General features: G+C 39.4%; 1 protein-coding gene across 4 annotated transcripts in view; it reads left to right on the top strand.

Annotated features, from left to right (window-relative positions):
- The window catches only part of COBL (cordon-bleu WH2 repeat protein), a 314,424-nt gene that overhangs the window by 147,545 nt on the left and 152,041 nt on the right, over positions 1 to 14,838 (top strand). For 2 of the 4 annotated variants that reach the window (XM_023517890.1, XM_023517891.1), the window contains exon 6: positions 10,743 to 10,817. The exons of the other annotated variants lie outside the window; for them this stretch is intronic. In XM_023517890.1, coding sequence (XP_023373658.1) covers positions 10,743 to 10,817 — 75 coding nt within the window. The remainder of the gene's footprint in view (positions 1 to 10,742; positions 10,818 to 14,838) is intronic. 4 annotated transcript variants of the gene reach the window in all.

Consider the following 14,838-nt stretch of genomic DNA (forward strand, 5'->3'; position numbering starts at 1 on the left):
ATGCCACGGAACTCTACCCAGGGGGATAGCGTGAGGTTCTGTACCAAAAAAAAAAAAAAACCAAAACATTTCAAACAAAAAGCCATAACCAACTAGCCTAGTTTCACATAATTGATTTTTGTTTTGTTTGAAGTTAGGTTAGCAACATTTATAAACATGCTAACTTTCCAATAAAAGTTCCAAAAATTTACTTTTAGCCCGAAGGTACTCAATTTCCAAAGACATCAGGAATTTGAATTTAAGAGAATTCGTTAGCCTCTCTTAATATTTCTTTTTCTTTTTTAGATGAATCAGAATTATTACTGACAATATATGTTAGAACAGACTAATGTTTTACAATATTGGAACACACATATATATAACCATAACTTATACAAAATTAATCACTATTTCATATTTGACAATGTTTCCTATACATTTTTAATAAATTAAATGAGTTCAATTTGTTTTTCTATGCCTTTTAGTAGTCTTAGTATTTTAAAAAGACCAAATTTAGAGTTGTGCTTTTTGTTTTCTGGACCGAGTTCAAACCTGCCAACCTTGGTGCATGTGGCCGGCACTGCAATCATTACACTATGGGCCCCAAGCTCAAATTTAGACTTTTGATTTTGGAAGGTTTGTCAAATATCAAAAGGCCTAAAACATTGGTTTAAATAAGATTATATGTCAAAAGATTTTAAGGGAAATGCATAGTCAACGGAATCACATGTATATTCTTTTACAAACTTTCATTTAACCTACACAGACTATCTACAAACATTTTAAACTTTCTTTAATTTTTGTCCCACCTTTCACTTTTTTATATAACCATTCTGTTTTAGGACAAAATTTATCACACAAGATTCTTTATTTATATCATGCCATTTTTCTTCTTAATTTTTCTTACTCTTAAAATTTTCCACAACAGAATCTCAGTTCACTATGAAGTCACCCATTCATTTAGCCAAACTGATAATTAGAAGGTTTAAAAAGCAAGAATTTCATCTTTTGACAAAGACTCAGTTTTTTTAAACAATTTAAATAACCAAATGATTACATTTTACAAATGAGAGACATTTTATGAGCTATAACATTGATACAGGATTTTTTATTTAGAGCTGGACAGGTAACCCTCATTTTTCAGGCTCAGGGGAGCTCAGATATCAGACTTTTATCTCCAGGTACAAACTCTGAGCCCCAGCAACATCACAAATAAGCAGACTGAAATCTTTTGGCTGGCTCTACCCAGACTAAGGAGCACACACCCTAATCCTCTCCCTAGACAAAAACTGCTGCAAAGACCTAATAACCTTGTCCAAGGTGAGGGGCTGCATTCATCCATTCAGTTTGTAAAGGTATTTTTTTATCTACTAAGTCCTGGCCAAAATATCTTTCAAGGCTAACTATTTACCCCTAGACAATGGACTCATGCAAGAAATCTCTGACCTGGGCCTTCTCTTCCTATAGTTCTGGCACTCTCCACTCCATCTGCATGTCCCTCAGTTCAACAAAATGCCATTTTACTACTGATCTGTGGCCCACAGTCTTAATTCTTAAATTCCTGAGACCAAAAACTTACTGAAGAAATTTCAGTAACAAAACTGCAAAACCCTTTTTAATGTCTTTCCATTTTCCCTCAAGACGACATGGCCACATGGCTGCCTAAAGATAGAAAGTGGAAAACCTGGAACTTCCAGTTTCCCTCAGAATAGCTGGGGGCAAAGTTGGAACAGGGAAGAAGGGCACACTCACACAGTCGTTTTACCCCCACTTATTGTTACCCATCTCAGTCATTCTCCAAGCACTCACATGCACACAATTTCAACGCATTTCTTAATCTGGGCAGCCTCAAATTCCCGTTCGAGCTGCCACTTAGCTATAAGAGGCAAACTAACACTCTCCTAGGCCCTATGAGGGGAGATCCAACTCCACCCTCAGAGTTTTCTCAGTCACACTACATCCACACACTCTCACACATCTTTTACAGATCGGCTGGCAATCTAGCAGATCTGGTCTCACACACCTGCCAACAGATCTGCTGGCGATCTAACGCCCAGGAGGTGATCAGACTCCTCTTCCACTAAAATTGTAGTGGGCTTCAAAAGGATCTTACTTTACTTTGGATGTCCTGGCACCACTTGTTACCGGTTTCTCTCTGGTGCTCAGCCTCCTCAATGACCCGCCCCAGGGACCTCGCCAGCTGAGTCTCAACCAGACGTTCCTCTGGGAGAATTTGTCCCAGGAGTGCTCTGAGGACCGCATGGCCAGACCAGCAGGAGTTCCCCACGGGGGTGATCTGCGGTGTGGACAGAACCTGACCCAAAGAATCTGGCTGCATGGTTTTTTTTAGCAGGAAACTGATGCAGACAGAAGACTCCAGGCACCAGTTGATTAGAGGAAGCGGGTTTATTCGACTGGGGGTACTCAGAACACCAGCATGTTTCCCCAAACCGAGCCCCCCCCCCACAATCCCATATATTGGGATTGGCTTTAGAATAGCAGGAGAAAGGTTAGGAAGGAGAAAAGTGAGATTTCCTGGAAGTAGAAGTCAGCAAGAGTGCCTTGATAGAAAAGGTCTAGGACCCAGTTGTAGCAATCTGCAGCCTCGCACGTCTGCAGGTGGGTCCAGTTGCCCAGGAGGGCTTTAAGAAGAAGTCTGAACTTACAGTTCACACAATATTCAAGGACGGGGCACCTGAGCGCCGCTTTACAGAGACAAGCATGACAGAGGACAGAACACAAACATGACAAACCAGACATATGTTCCCAGGCCCCCCTTTCCTTCGGCATGGCCAGGGAGTAAAAACAAGAAACACGGAAGCACCAGCGTGTTTTAGGGCAGCCCCTTTCCTTCGGCGCCTTCCCTCATGCCAAATGCCTGTGTGACTATCACAAACAGAACAAACCAGACATATGTTCCCAGGCCCCCCTTTCCTTCAGCATGGCCAGGGAGTAAAAACAAGAAACACGGAAGCACTGGCGTGTTTTAGGGCAGCCCCTTTCCTTCCGTGCCTTCCCTAATGCCAAATGCCTCTGTGACTACAGAGACAGGCACGACACAGGACAAAGCACAAACATGACAAACCAGACATGGATTAAATGCCTTGGCCCCCCTTTCCTTTGGCGTAACCAGGCGCTAAAACAGAAACCAGAAATCCTCAGTTAGTCAACTCTTTCCAGACCGCCCCTTTCCTTCGGTGCGCGACTGTCACTGACTCACTGAAGAACCAAAATCGGAAGTAAGACTGCCGTCTCAAGTCTTACCCAGGGAACGGCGTCCAGGACTGTGTCCGACCTAGCCTATATCCCCTCCAGGTCCAGAACCAGAACACTTAACCAAAACTGAAACTAGAACTAGGAATAAAATCACACACACATTCTCACATTCTCAGGCATCCTCCACACACTCTGCCGGCCTTTCTCTCTCCACACGCAGGTCACACACACGCATCAGACTCACCTCTGGAGCTGCGTTGGAGCGAACCCGTGGCGGTGGGGGGGGGTTGGGGCAAATCCCGGACGAGCCCCCAAATGTTGTGCCTGGATTTTTCCCGATCCCCCAAGAGTTAGTCCGAGACACACTCCAATGTAAAGATCATGAGGCAAGCTTTATTCAAGCCGGGGCCTGGACTCTCCTGGTGAGCACACCGAGAAAGAGCCCCGCCCCGGAGGTGCAATCAGTTTTTATAGGGTACAGAAAACAAGAAGGGGAGGGGTAAAATACAGGTACAATTTTGATTGGTTGCTAGGGGCATGGGCAGATTACAGGTTAGGCATTAGCTCGTGATTGGGCATAGGTTTAGCGCCATGGGGTGGTGCTATCTTTGGGATGGGCAGGGGATGTTATGCTGACTCATTGGGCCTAAGATGGCAGTGGTGGCCATCATTAAAATGGTGTCGGCTCAGCCCCTACATATGTTGTATAGTACTTAACAACTATGGTTTCCATGTCTTCATAATTAAGGATTGGAGAAAATGATTTCTTTTTTTTTTAATTTATTGTTGGGGATTCATTGAGGGTACAAGAAACCAGGTTTCACTGATTGCATTTGTTAGGTAAAGTCCCCCTTACAATCCTGTCTTGCCCCGAAAAGGTGTAGCACACACCATGACCCCACCCCCCTCCCTCTATCACTCTCTCTGCTAATCCCTTCCCCATTCTTTCCTCCTTCTTCCTCTCTCTGCTCACCCCTCCCCTTGTCATTAATTGTCCTCATATCAAAAACAAGTACATAAGATTCATGCTTCTCCATTCTTGTGATGCTTTACTAAGAATAATGTGTTCCACATCCATCCAGGTTAATACAAAGGCTGTAAAGTCTTCATTGTTTTTAATGGCTGAATAGTATTTCATGGTGTACATATACCACAGCCTGTTAATCCATTCCTGGGTTGGTGGGCATTTAGGCTGTTTCCACATTTTAGCGATTGTATATTGAGCTGCTATAAACAGTCTAGTGCAAGTGTCCTTATGATAAAAGGATTTTTTTCCTTCTGGGTAGATGCCCAGTAATGGAATTGCAGGATCAAATGGGAGGTCTAGCTTGAGTTCTTTGAGGGTTCTCCATACTTCCTTCCAAAAAGGTCGTATTAGTTTGCAGTCCCACCAGTAGTGTAAAAGTGTTCCCTTCTCTCCACATCCACACCAGCATCTACAGTTTTGAGATTTTGTGATATGGAACATTTTTGCTGGAGTTAGATGGTATTTCAGGGTGGTTTTGATTTGCATTTCTCTAATAATTAGGGATGATGAGTATTTTTTCATGTTTGTTCACCATTCATCTGTCTTCTTTAGAGAAGGTTCTATTGATGTCTCTTGCCCATTGATATATGGGATTGTTGGCTTTTTTTCATGTGGATTAATTTCAGTTCACTATAGATCCTAGTTATTAAACTTTTGTTGGATTCAAATTATGCAAATATCCTTTCCCATTGTGTAGGTTGTCTCTTTGCTTTGGTTGTTGTCTCCTTAGCTATACAGAAGCTTTTCAGTTTAATTAAGTCCCATTTGTTTATTTTGTTGTTGTTGCATATGCCACAGCAGTCTTCTTCATGAAGTTTTCCCCCAGGCCAATATCTTCGAGTGTTTTTCCTATGCTTTCTTTGAGGATTTTTATTGTTTCATGCCTTAAATTTAAGTCCTTTATCCATCTTGAATCAATTTTTGTGAGAGGGGAAAGGTGTGGGTCCAGTTTCAGTCTTTTCCATGTGGATATCCAGTTCTCCCAGCACCATTTATTGAATAAGGAGTATTTCCCTCAAGGTATGCTCTTGTTTGATTTATCGAAGATTAGGTGGTTGTAAGATGTTAGTTTCATTTTCTGATTTTCTATTGGATTCCAAATGTCTATGTCTCTATTTTTGTGCCACTACCATGCTGTCTTGACCACTATGGCCTTGTAGTACAGCCTAAAATCTGGTATACTGATGCCCCGGCTTTGTTTTTATTACTAACAATTGCCTTAGCTATACAGGTTTTCTTGGTTCTATACAAAACACAGAATCATTTTTTCCAAATCTTGAAAGTATGATGTTGGTATTTAATAGGGATAGCATTGAATAGGTAGATTGCTTTGGGAAGTATAAACATTTTAACAATGTTGATTCTTCCCAGCCATGAGCATGGTATGTTCTTCCATTTGTTAATATCCTCTGCTATTTCCTTTCTTAGGGTTTCATAATTTTCTTTATAGAGGTCCTTCATGTCCTTTGTTAGGTATATTCCTAGGTATTTCATTTTCTTTGTAGCTATGGTGAAGGGAGTTGTGTCCTTAATTAGCTGCTCATCTTGGCTGTTATTGGCATATACAAAGGCAACTGACTTGTGGACATTGATTTTATATCCTGAAACATTACTGAATTTTTTGATGACTTCCAGGGGTCTTGTGGTTGAGTCTTTGGGGTTCTCTAAGTATAAGATCATATCGTCAGCAAAAAGAGAGAGTTTGACCTCCTTTGCTCCCATTTGGATGACCTTTATTTCCTTGTCTTGCCTAATTATATTGGCTAGAACTTCCAATACTACGTTGAATAGTAATGGTGACAGAGGACAACCTTGTCTGGGTCCAGTTTGGAGAGGAAGAGCTTTCAGTTTTACTCCATTCAGTAAAATATTAGCTGTGGGTTTGTCATAGATAGCTTCTATCAGTTTCAGAAATGTGTCCTGTATGCCTATACTCTTCAGTGTTCTAACTAGAAAAGGATGCTGGATTTTATCGAATGCTTTTTCTGCATCTATTGAGAGGATCATGTAGTCTTTGGTTTTACTTCTGTTGATACAGTGAATAATGTTTGTAGACTTGCGTAGATTAAACCAGCCTTATATCCCTGGGGTGAAACCTACTTGATCATGATGTGTGATTTTTTTGATGATAAGTTGTAATCAATTGGCTAGTATTTTGTTGAGAATTTTTGCATCTATATTCATTAGTGAAATTGGTCTGAAGTTCTCCTTTTTAGTTGGCTCTTTTTCTGGTTTTGGTATCAGGGTGATGTTTGCTTCATAGAAGGTGTTGGGTAAGATTCCTTCTTCCTCAATTTTTTGAATAATTTCTAGAGTACGGGAATAAGCTCTTCCTTAAAGGTTTGATAGAATTCTGTGTGAAGCCATCTGGACCAGGGCATATTTTTGTTGGAAGACTTTTTATTGTTTCTTTAATTTCAGTGCTTGAAATTGGCCTGTTCATGATCTCTATTTCTTCCTGGCTAAGTCTAGGGAGAGAGTGTGATTCCAAATGTTGATCCATTTCCTTCACATTGTCAAATTTCAGAGCATAGAGTTTCTGGTAGTATTCAGAGATAATCTCTTGTATCTCTGTGGTATCAGTTGTCATTTCCCCTTTATCATTTCTGATTGAGGTTACTAGAGATTTCACTTTTTTATTTTTAGTTAGTCTGGCTGAAGGTTTATCTATGTTATTTATTTTTTCAAAAAACCAACTCCTTGTTTCATTAATTTTCTGAATGATTCTTTTCTTTTCAATTTCATTGATCTCTGATTTAATTTTGCGTATTTCTTTTCTTCTACTGAGTTTAGGCTTAGATTGTTCTTCTTTTTCCAATTCCCTAAGATGGCTTGTGAGTTTGTTGATGTGCTCTCTTTCTGTTTTTCAAATGTAAGCATCTAAAGTGATAAATTTTCATCTCAAAATTGCTTTTGCAGTATTCCACAGGCTTTGGTAGCTGTGTCTTCATTGTTGTTGTGCTTAAGGAAGTTAATGATTTCCTCTTTTATTTCTTCCTGTACCCAACTGTCATTCAACAGGAGGTTAATTTCCATGCCTTTGTGTGGGGTTGAGCATTTTTGTTGGAGTTGAGTTCCACCTTTATTGCTTGTGGTCTGAGAAGATACGAGGTAAAATTTCAATTCTTATGATTCTATTGAGGTTTGTTTTGTGTCCTAGGATATGATCAATTTTGGAGAATGTTCCCTGGGGTGATGAGAAGAATGTATATTCTTTATCTTTGGGATGGAGTGCTCTATGTGAGTCTATCAAGCACAGTTGCTCTAGCGTCTCATTTAAGTCCCTTATATCTTTGTTTAATTTCTGTTTAGAGGATCTGTCCAACTTTGTAAGAGGAGTATTAAAGTCCTCTGTTATTATGGTATTATAGGATATTATATTGGTCAGACTGAGTAATGTCTGTTTCACGAATCTGGGAGCATTTAAATTGGGTGCATAACTATTTAGAGTTGAAATGTCTTCTTGTTGTATTTTTCCCTTGACCAATATAAGGTGACCATCTTTGTCTTTTTTGACTTTAGTTGCTTTAAATTCACATGCATCTGAAAATAAGATTGCAACTCCTCTTTTCTTCTGAATTCTATTTGCTTGAAAAATTGTCTTCCAACCCTAACTCAGAGTTTTAATTTGTCTTTTGAAACTTGGTGTTTCCTGCAGACAGCAAATGGATGGCTTGTGTTTTTTAATCCAGTCAGCCAATCTCTGCCTCTTCATTGGGGAATTCAAGCCATGGACATTTATTGAGATAATTGATAAGTGTGGTAGTGTTCTATTCATCTTATTTTGTGAGAGTCCATTGCTTAGTTTATCTTTTGCATCATTGTGGACATTATGTTCTGTCCTTTAATTTCTAAGTTCTTACTTTGCTGTTGATCCATTGTGATGGTCAGTGTATAGAATGGGTTGAAGTATTTCCTGGAGAGCTGGTCTTATTGAGGCAAATTTCCTCAATGTTTGTATATCAGTAAATGATTTGATTTCTCTGTCAATTTTGTAAACTTAGCTTAGCAGGATATAGAATTCTGGGCTGGAAATTGTTCTGTTTAAGTAGATTAAAGGTAGATGACTATTGTCTTCTGGCTTAAGAAGTTTCATTAGCAAAGTCTACAGTCACCCTGATGGATTTGCCCCTGTAGGTCCATTGGCGCTTATTCCTGGCAGCTTGAAGAATCTTTTCTTTTGTCTTGTCTTTGGACGGGTTCATCAGAATGTGTCTTGGTAAAGCTCAGTTAGAGTTGAGGCGCCCTGGGTTCTAATATCCCTCTGAAAGGAATGTGGCAGAATCTTTGGTGATATTTGGGAAATTTTCATTTACAATATTCTCAAGTATGGCTTCCATTCCCCTGGGGCATTCTTCTTCCCCTTCTGGGATACCTATAACTCGTATGTTTGAATGCTTCATATAGTCCCACAATTCTGATGGGAAACATTCTGCTTTCTCTCTTTTCTTTTTTGCCTTTTTAACAATGTGAAATATCTCAAGAGCTTTTCCTCTACCTCTGAGATTCTTTCTTCTGCATGGTCTAATCTGTTGTTGATACTTTCTATTGTATCTTTAAATTCCCTAATTGACTACCTCAGTTCCTTGAGCTCTGCTATATCCTTTCTATTTTCTTCATATCGTTCATCTCTTACTTGATTCTGTTTTTGGATTTCCTTTTGCTTGTTTTCCATCATTTCCTTCATTGTTTTCATCATCTGTATTCTAAATTCCCTTTTTACCATTTCTAACATTTGTTTATAGGTGGAATCCTCTGCAGTAGCTACCTCACAGTCCCCTGGGGAGGAGGGAGGTTGCTCTGGACTGGCTTTTCATGTTGCCAGGATTTTTCTGCTGGTTCTTCTTCACGAGTGATTTATCTGCTTCTTTGTCCTAATTTTCCTATCATTTCCTCTTGCTCTTTAAGTTCCCATGCCTCTGGACTAGGGTTTCGATGAGTCCAGATCTCCACTGCTTTTGTCCTCCTTGTGGGGTCCAGAAGTCCCTCACTGACTCCCTGTGTCTCCAAAGGGATATTTCTGGGCTGATCCCACCAGCCAGAGATGCCTGTAGTCTCCACTCCCCAGACTCACCGTGCCCAGTTGCAATGAAGCTGTTAGTTGGCTGCCATCTTTAATCCCTCCCCTAAAATGATTTCTTTTTTATTTCAGGTTAATTTGAGAGTACAAACAACGAGGTCACAATATTTGAATTTGTTAGGTAACGTCCCTCTTGTGGTTGTGTCACACATTTAAAAGGGTTCCATACACCCCTCCAGTGTGCCCTTGCATTGGGAGTGATAATTCTCCATTCACTGAGGCATTTGCTCCAATAGCTGGCATCAAAGGATTTTAGAAATCATTTTAAAAATTATTTTCAAATTTTAGAAATTATTTTAGAAAACATTTTAAAAATTATTTGCAAATGTCTCAGTGAACAGACACTAAGAATGGAGAATTATTGAGTCATTTAAAATTAAAGTGACTCTAAATTGTATTTAAAGGAAAAAAAATACATGTATTTGTGTGTATGTGTGTGAATGTGTGTATACACAACCTCAATAGAGAACATACTTTTTTATAAAGGGATATCATTTTAGCTGAAGTAAATGACAGCAAATTTTTTTGTTTTAAAGCTATTTTTTTTGGTGTTTTTAAAGCATTCAGTATAGTTTTGTATCATTTTGACATTATCCTCATTACACAAGTACCCAGGAATCATCTTTAGGCTTAGTTTAAAAATTAGATTTTGGAGTCATATCCCCAAAGATTATCATTTGGGAGGCCATATTGGGGCCCAGGAATTAAATTTTTCCAGTTACACCCAGGAGATATGTGGCTAGCAGTATGGTACTGTTTTTCTTTTATGGATAAGCAGGAGATATTTGGTGAATTATTTCTGTGTACACCCAATCACTTGGTTAGGCAGTGATTAAAACTTAGAAATCCTCAAAACTTAATTAATTGGTTTGTAGACCTAACCCCATCAGTTCAGGCAACTATTGTTTGGTTTTTATTTTATAAAGACAGAGTCTTGCTTTGTCACCCAGGCTGGAATATAGTGGTATGAGCATAGCTCACTGGCCTCAAACTCCTGGGCTCAAGCCATCCTCCTGTTTCAACCTCCCAAATACAGGGTGAGAGGACTGCAGGTGTGTGCCTTTTGCACCCTGCTAACTTTTAAAAATTTTTTGTAGAGATAGAGTCTCACTCTGTCACCCAGACTGGTCTCAAACTCCTGGCCTCACGTGATACTTCTTGCGTATTTTCCAAGCTAAAGAGATGGTTTTGGGAAAAAGAAGACTCATTCCCTTGACAGTAGATTTCAAAATTATGGTTTTTAAATCAAGGAGCACTTGGTTGGAGATTATTCATAAGCTGAGAGCGGTGGCAGGGATTACAGCTATTTAGTGAAGAGTGTGCTACCCTGAAATCTGACCACACTGGCAGTTTTTGCACTAATGATTGCTAAGGACAGCCTTTTCTGTTAGAACTTCCTTTCCCCTGGAGCTGATGGTGGCTTGCGTGCTTGTGTTCCAGGCTGAGCAGCTTGGGCTGTCGGTCGCAGACAGTGATGAGGACATTCCAAAGTCAGTGTCGGGAAGGGGTTTGAACGTGAGTACTAACAGCCAGCAGGTGCTTCTGCTAACTGACTGGAAGTTCTTACTGCTTCTCATGACCTTTTAGGTCGCGACGTTACTGATTAGCTTGGTCTCTTACAGGCTGGATAGATTCAGAAGCCGTGTATAACTTCTCTTTCCTGAATAGTTCCCCTTACTACTTTTGCAGTATGTGGAATCTTTTAGTTTCTCCTTTTCTCTTCACCAGTCTGCATGATTACAAGAATCCTGCATGAAGTTAATTGAATTTACAGTTCTTGATATTATCTTCCTACATTATAAGGAGTAGCCCGGTGTTGGAGCCACACAGCCCTGTAGTCCAGCCCAGAGCTTTCAGTCTCTCACAAGACTCTGTGACTGCTCTCTGCTCATGGGACCCTGCTCATGGAGCTTTAGATTATTATGCCCTCTTATTTCAAAGCTGGCATGGATAAAGTTTCTTCATAGTTTTAAATACTTGAAAGAATATAATTCATTGCATCTTATAAATATTGACATTTTAAATGTATCTAATAAATACTGTCATCTTTTAAAAATTACATGGGCAACTTCTTCTGTATTAGTAAGAAATTTTGTGTTACCACTTTTTTTCTTGAATTCACATTTCCATGCCAGTCCCCATGTAAAATTTTATTCTATTAATACATATTTTATGTTTTAAAAATCTTTAAGAAAGACGTGAAATAAAATATGATATAGTATAAAAATATCTCTTTTTTTAACTTTACCTGATCATATACTTGTAAGAAAATATTCTTCTGGACAATTGCCAAGTAAATCAAAACAATGTAAATATATTATAATTATTCATATATAATTATTAAATAGGAAAAATAAATTTTTCTTGAAGTCATTTCTTAATATTAAAGGCATTTTTTTTCATTTATGCCATGTATTTATTGATGAACATGACTTATGGACAAAACTAGAAATTGACATTGTCAAAACTAGTTATTGACATTAACTCTGTGCCTCTCACCATTTTTATTGATGCAAGTGCCCAGTAAACATTTTAAATGAACAGTATATAAGAATGGGAAATTCTGTTATGGAAGTGCCGTTCAATTCTTTTAACTTTTCTGGATAACATGCCAAAAATTACAGTGACCTATCATCAAAAATTATTTTGAATGATCCCTTATATAGATAAAGGATCTAATGTACTGAGATTATCTTTCAAATCTGTCAATATCTAAACTTTGGGAGCCATTTGACTTAGAAAGTAATTTGTTTCTTAAAAAATTACATTGAAGTTACCCACTTCTGGAAGGTACAAGAAAAATGCTGTATTAAGATTTTTCAAATGACAGTTATATTCATTACTCTTTTAATCACAGGGGGTTTGGCAATGAATTTTTAAAAAAGATTCTTAAGTTTTATTTTTAATCCATATTTAATAAATGTATGTATTTATAGGGTACAGTATGATGTTGGAACACACATATACATATATATACATACATATATATGTATATACACCCCCCCCCCCCAATATCAGGGCCGTTAACAAAACCATCAGTTCAAACATTTGTCATTTCTTTGTGGAAGAAACGTTCAAATAAACAGCACATTATTGTTAACATTATTATTAACTGTAGTCACACCACTGTGTCATGGAGCATCAGTGGGTTTGCTCTTAACTGTAACATTCTGTAACATTGTCCCTCCCGGCCCCCTCTCCCCTCTCCAGCCTCTGATAATCCCTCTTCTACTCTTTACTTTTGTGAGATGAACTTTTTTAGATTTTACATATGACATCCTGCATTGTGTGTTAATGTCATGTCCTCTGGATTCATCTGTGTTATCAGACAAATGACAGGGTTTCCTTCTTTTTTGAAAGGCTGAATAACATCCCATTGTGTATATATACCAAAATTTTGATCAGGTTTTGTTTCAGAGCTAAGTAAGTTGATTATAAAAATTTACTTGGAAAAATAAGCAAGACTGGCCAGGAAATCCCTAACAAACATGAAGGGTGGGTAAGCCTTTCCAGTTTTTAAAACAGATTTTAACACTGTCTAATTAAAACAAATATTTATAGGCAGCTCAATGAAGGAATAGAAAATCCAGCACTAATTAGATATGGAAATATGGCATACAGTGTAGTCAACATAGCAAATCAGTGGAGGGAGATAAACTTACGAGTGGAATTGGAATCAGTGCCGTGGTGTCATCACAGCTCATAGCAACCTAAAACTCCTGGGCTCAAGTGATGCTCTTGTCTCAGCCTCCCAAGTAGCTGGGACTACAGGTGCCTGCTCAATGCCAGCGAATTTTTCTACTTTAGTAGATATGGGGTCTCACTCTTGCTCATGCTGGTCTCAAACTCCTGTGCTCAGGGGATCCTCCCACCTCACCCTCCCAGAGTGCTGAGGTACAGGTGTGAGCCACTCTGTCTGGTCTGGAATCAGAATCATTGAATAGCCAGAAAGATAAAATGTGTGTTTGCACAATGTAAAGTAGGAAAGCAATAACATGGCTCAGAAATGTAAATGTACAAATGTAAGTGGGAGCAGAAAGTATGTGTGAATTTGTCTGTAAACTGAGAGTCGGAAACACTTCCCTGTGACTCAGAAGCCGTATGTGATGAGGGAAAAACACTGATAAATTAAAATTTAGAGAAAACATTAAATAATTTAACTTTAGGAAAAACAAAAGTGTCTTGAAAAGGAAAGAAAGGAAGAGGACTTAATGAGTTAAACCTATAATGAACATCTATTTAGCATCTATTAAATGGGCAAAAATTCAAAAGTTTTTCAGTACACTGTGTTGCTGAAGCTCAGGGATCCTTATATGTATTGCCTAGTGAAATGCTATAACATGAACGGTGGGGAATTTGGCAATACTTAGCTCAATTATATACAAGTCTTTGCTATTTGACTCAGAAATCCTACTTTTAGAAATCTGTCCCAAAGACTCACTGGCAAAAATATAAAATGATTCATATGCGCCAAAAATGATTTATTGCAGCATTATTTGTAACAGCAAGAGATGAAAACAACCCACATATCCATCAGTAGGAAATTGGCAGATTAGACTGTGGTCCATCCAGACAGCTGAATGCCAGGAAACTGTGAAAGGGAAGGAAGAGGCTGGTTATTTACTGATATGGGGGGTTTGTTAGGCTGTATTTTTTCTACTTTTTAACGTAAATGGTGGCTTTTACTATAAATCAAAGCTAATAAGTGAAACTTAAATATGATAGGTTTGTAACTGGCTTAGAAAGGAGAATTACTGGATTCCGAGCACTGCAGCAGTCCTTAGTAATGAGAGCTGCTGTTCTAGTCCTGTCTGTCCTTGACACTGAGTGGAGTTTGGTGATGTCATGTCATCTTCCTTGTGTAGACACAGAACATTTCCAACTTGTAAAAGTCAGTATCTGACCTTGATACACTCATGTTGGTGAGCTCATGTTCCTCTGACCGTGGTACTCATGTTGGTGATACAGTGTTTCACCAACCTGAGTACCATGGGACATGTCTCTAAATATCCCCCAGCCTTTGACTTCTAGGCTGCAAGTATGGACCCAGTGCTTCCTTGATCTTAATGAAGGTGGAGGGCAAAGCCTCTGCAAACCCGGGTCACACTGTCCTCGTGCTGTTTTTGACAGCAGTCTGCTTTGAGCACTTGGCAGTCATTCCTCCCTCCTTGGCACTGTGTGGGCTGCGGGTGGCACCTTTGTGCTCCTCAATGAGAAAATGCAGTCACTTCCTGCCAGTGGGCTTCCTTCCTCCTCCATGCTGGGTGCTTGCCCCAGGGTGACTGTGCCTCTCCGGAGCTCCCTCTGCTGGCAGCTGCCAGGATTCTGTGCAGGAGCAGCAGGCTCAGCCCCATGTCCAGTGGGACTTCTCAAAGGAGCTGGGTGGAGGACCCAGCCCTGCAGACCTCTGTCTGTCCTGGGGTGTCTGGGGAGGGGCAGCCAGCAGCGCACAGCAGCCTACCAGGAAGTTCTGAAAATGAGTGACTTTGACCAGAACTTTGCTAGGAAGTTTGTACGTGGTTTATTATTTCCTTCC

Source organism: Otolemur garnettii, unplaced genomic scaffold (genome assembly GCF_000181295.1).
Source record: "Otolemur garnettii isolate 467f Iridium unplaced genomic scaffold, OtoGar3 scaffold00123, whole genome shotgun sequence".
Lineage (NCBI taxonomy): Eukaryota > Metazoa > Chordata > Mammalia > Primates > Galagidae > Otolemur > Otolemur garnettii.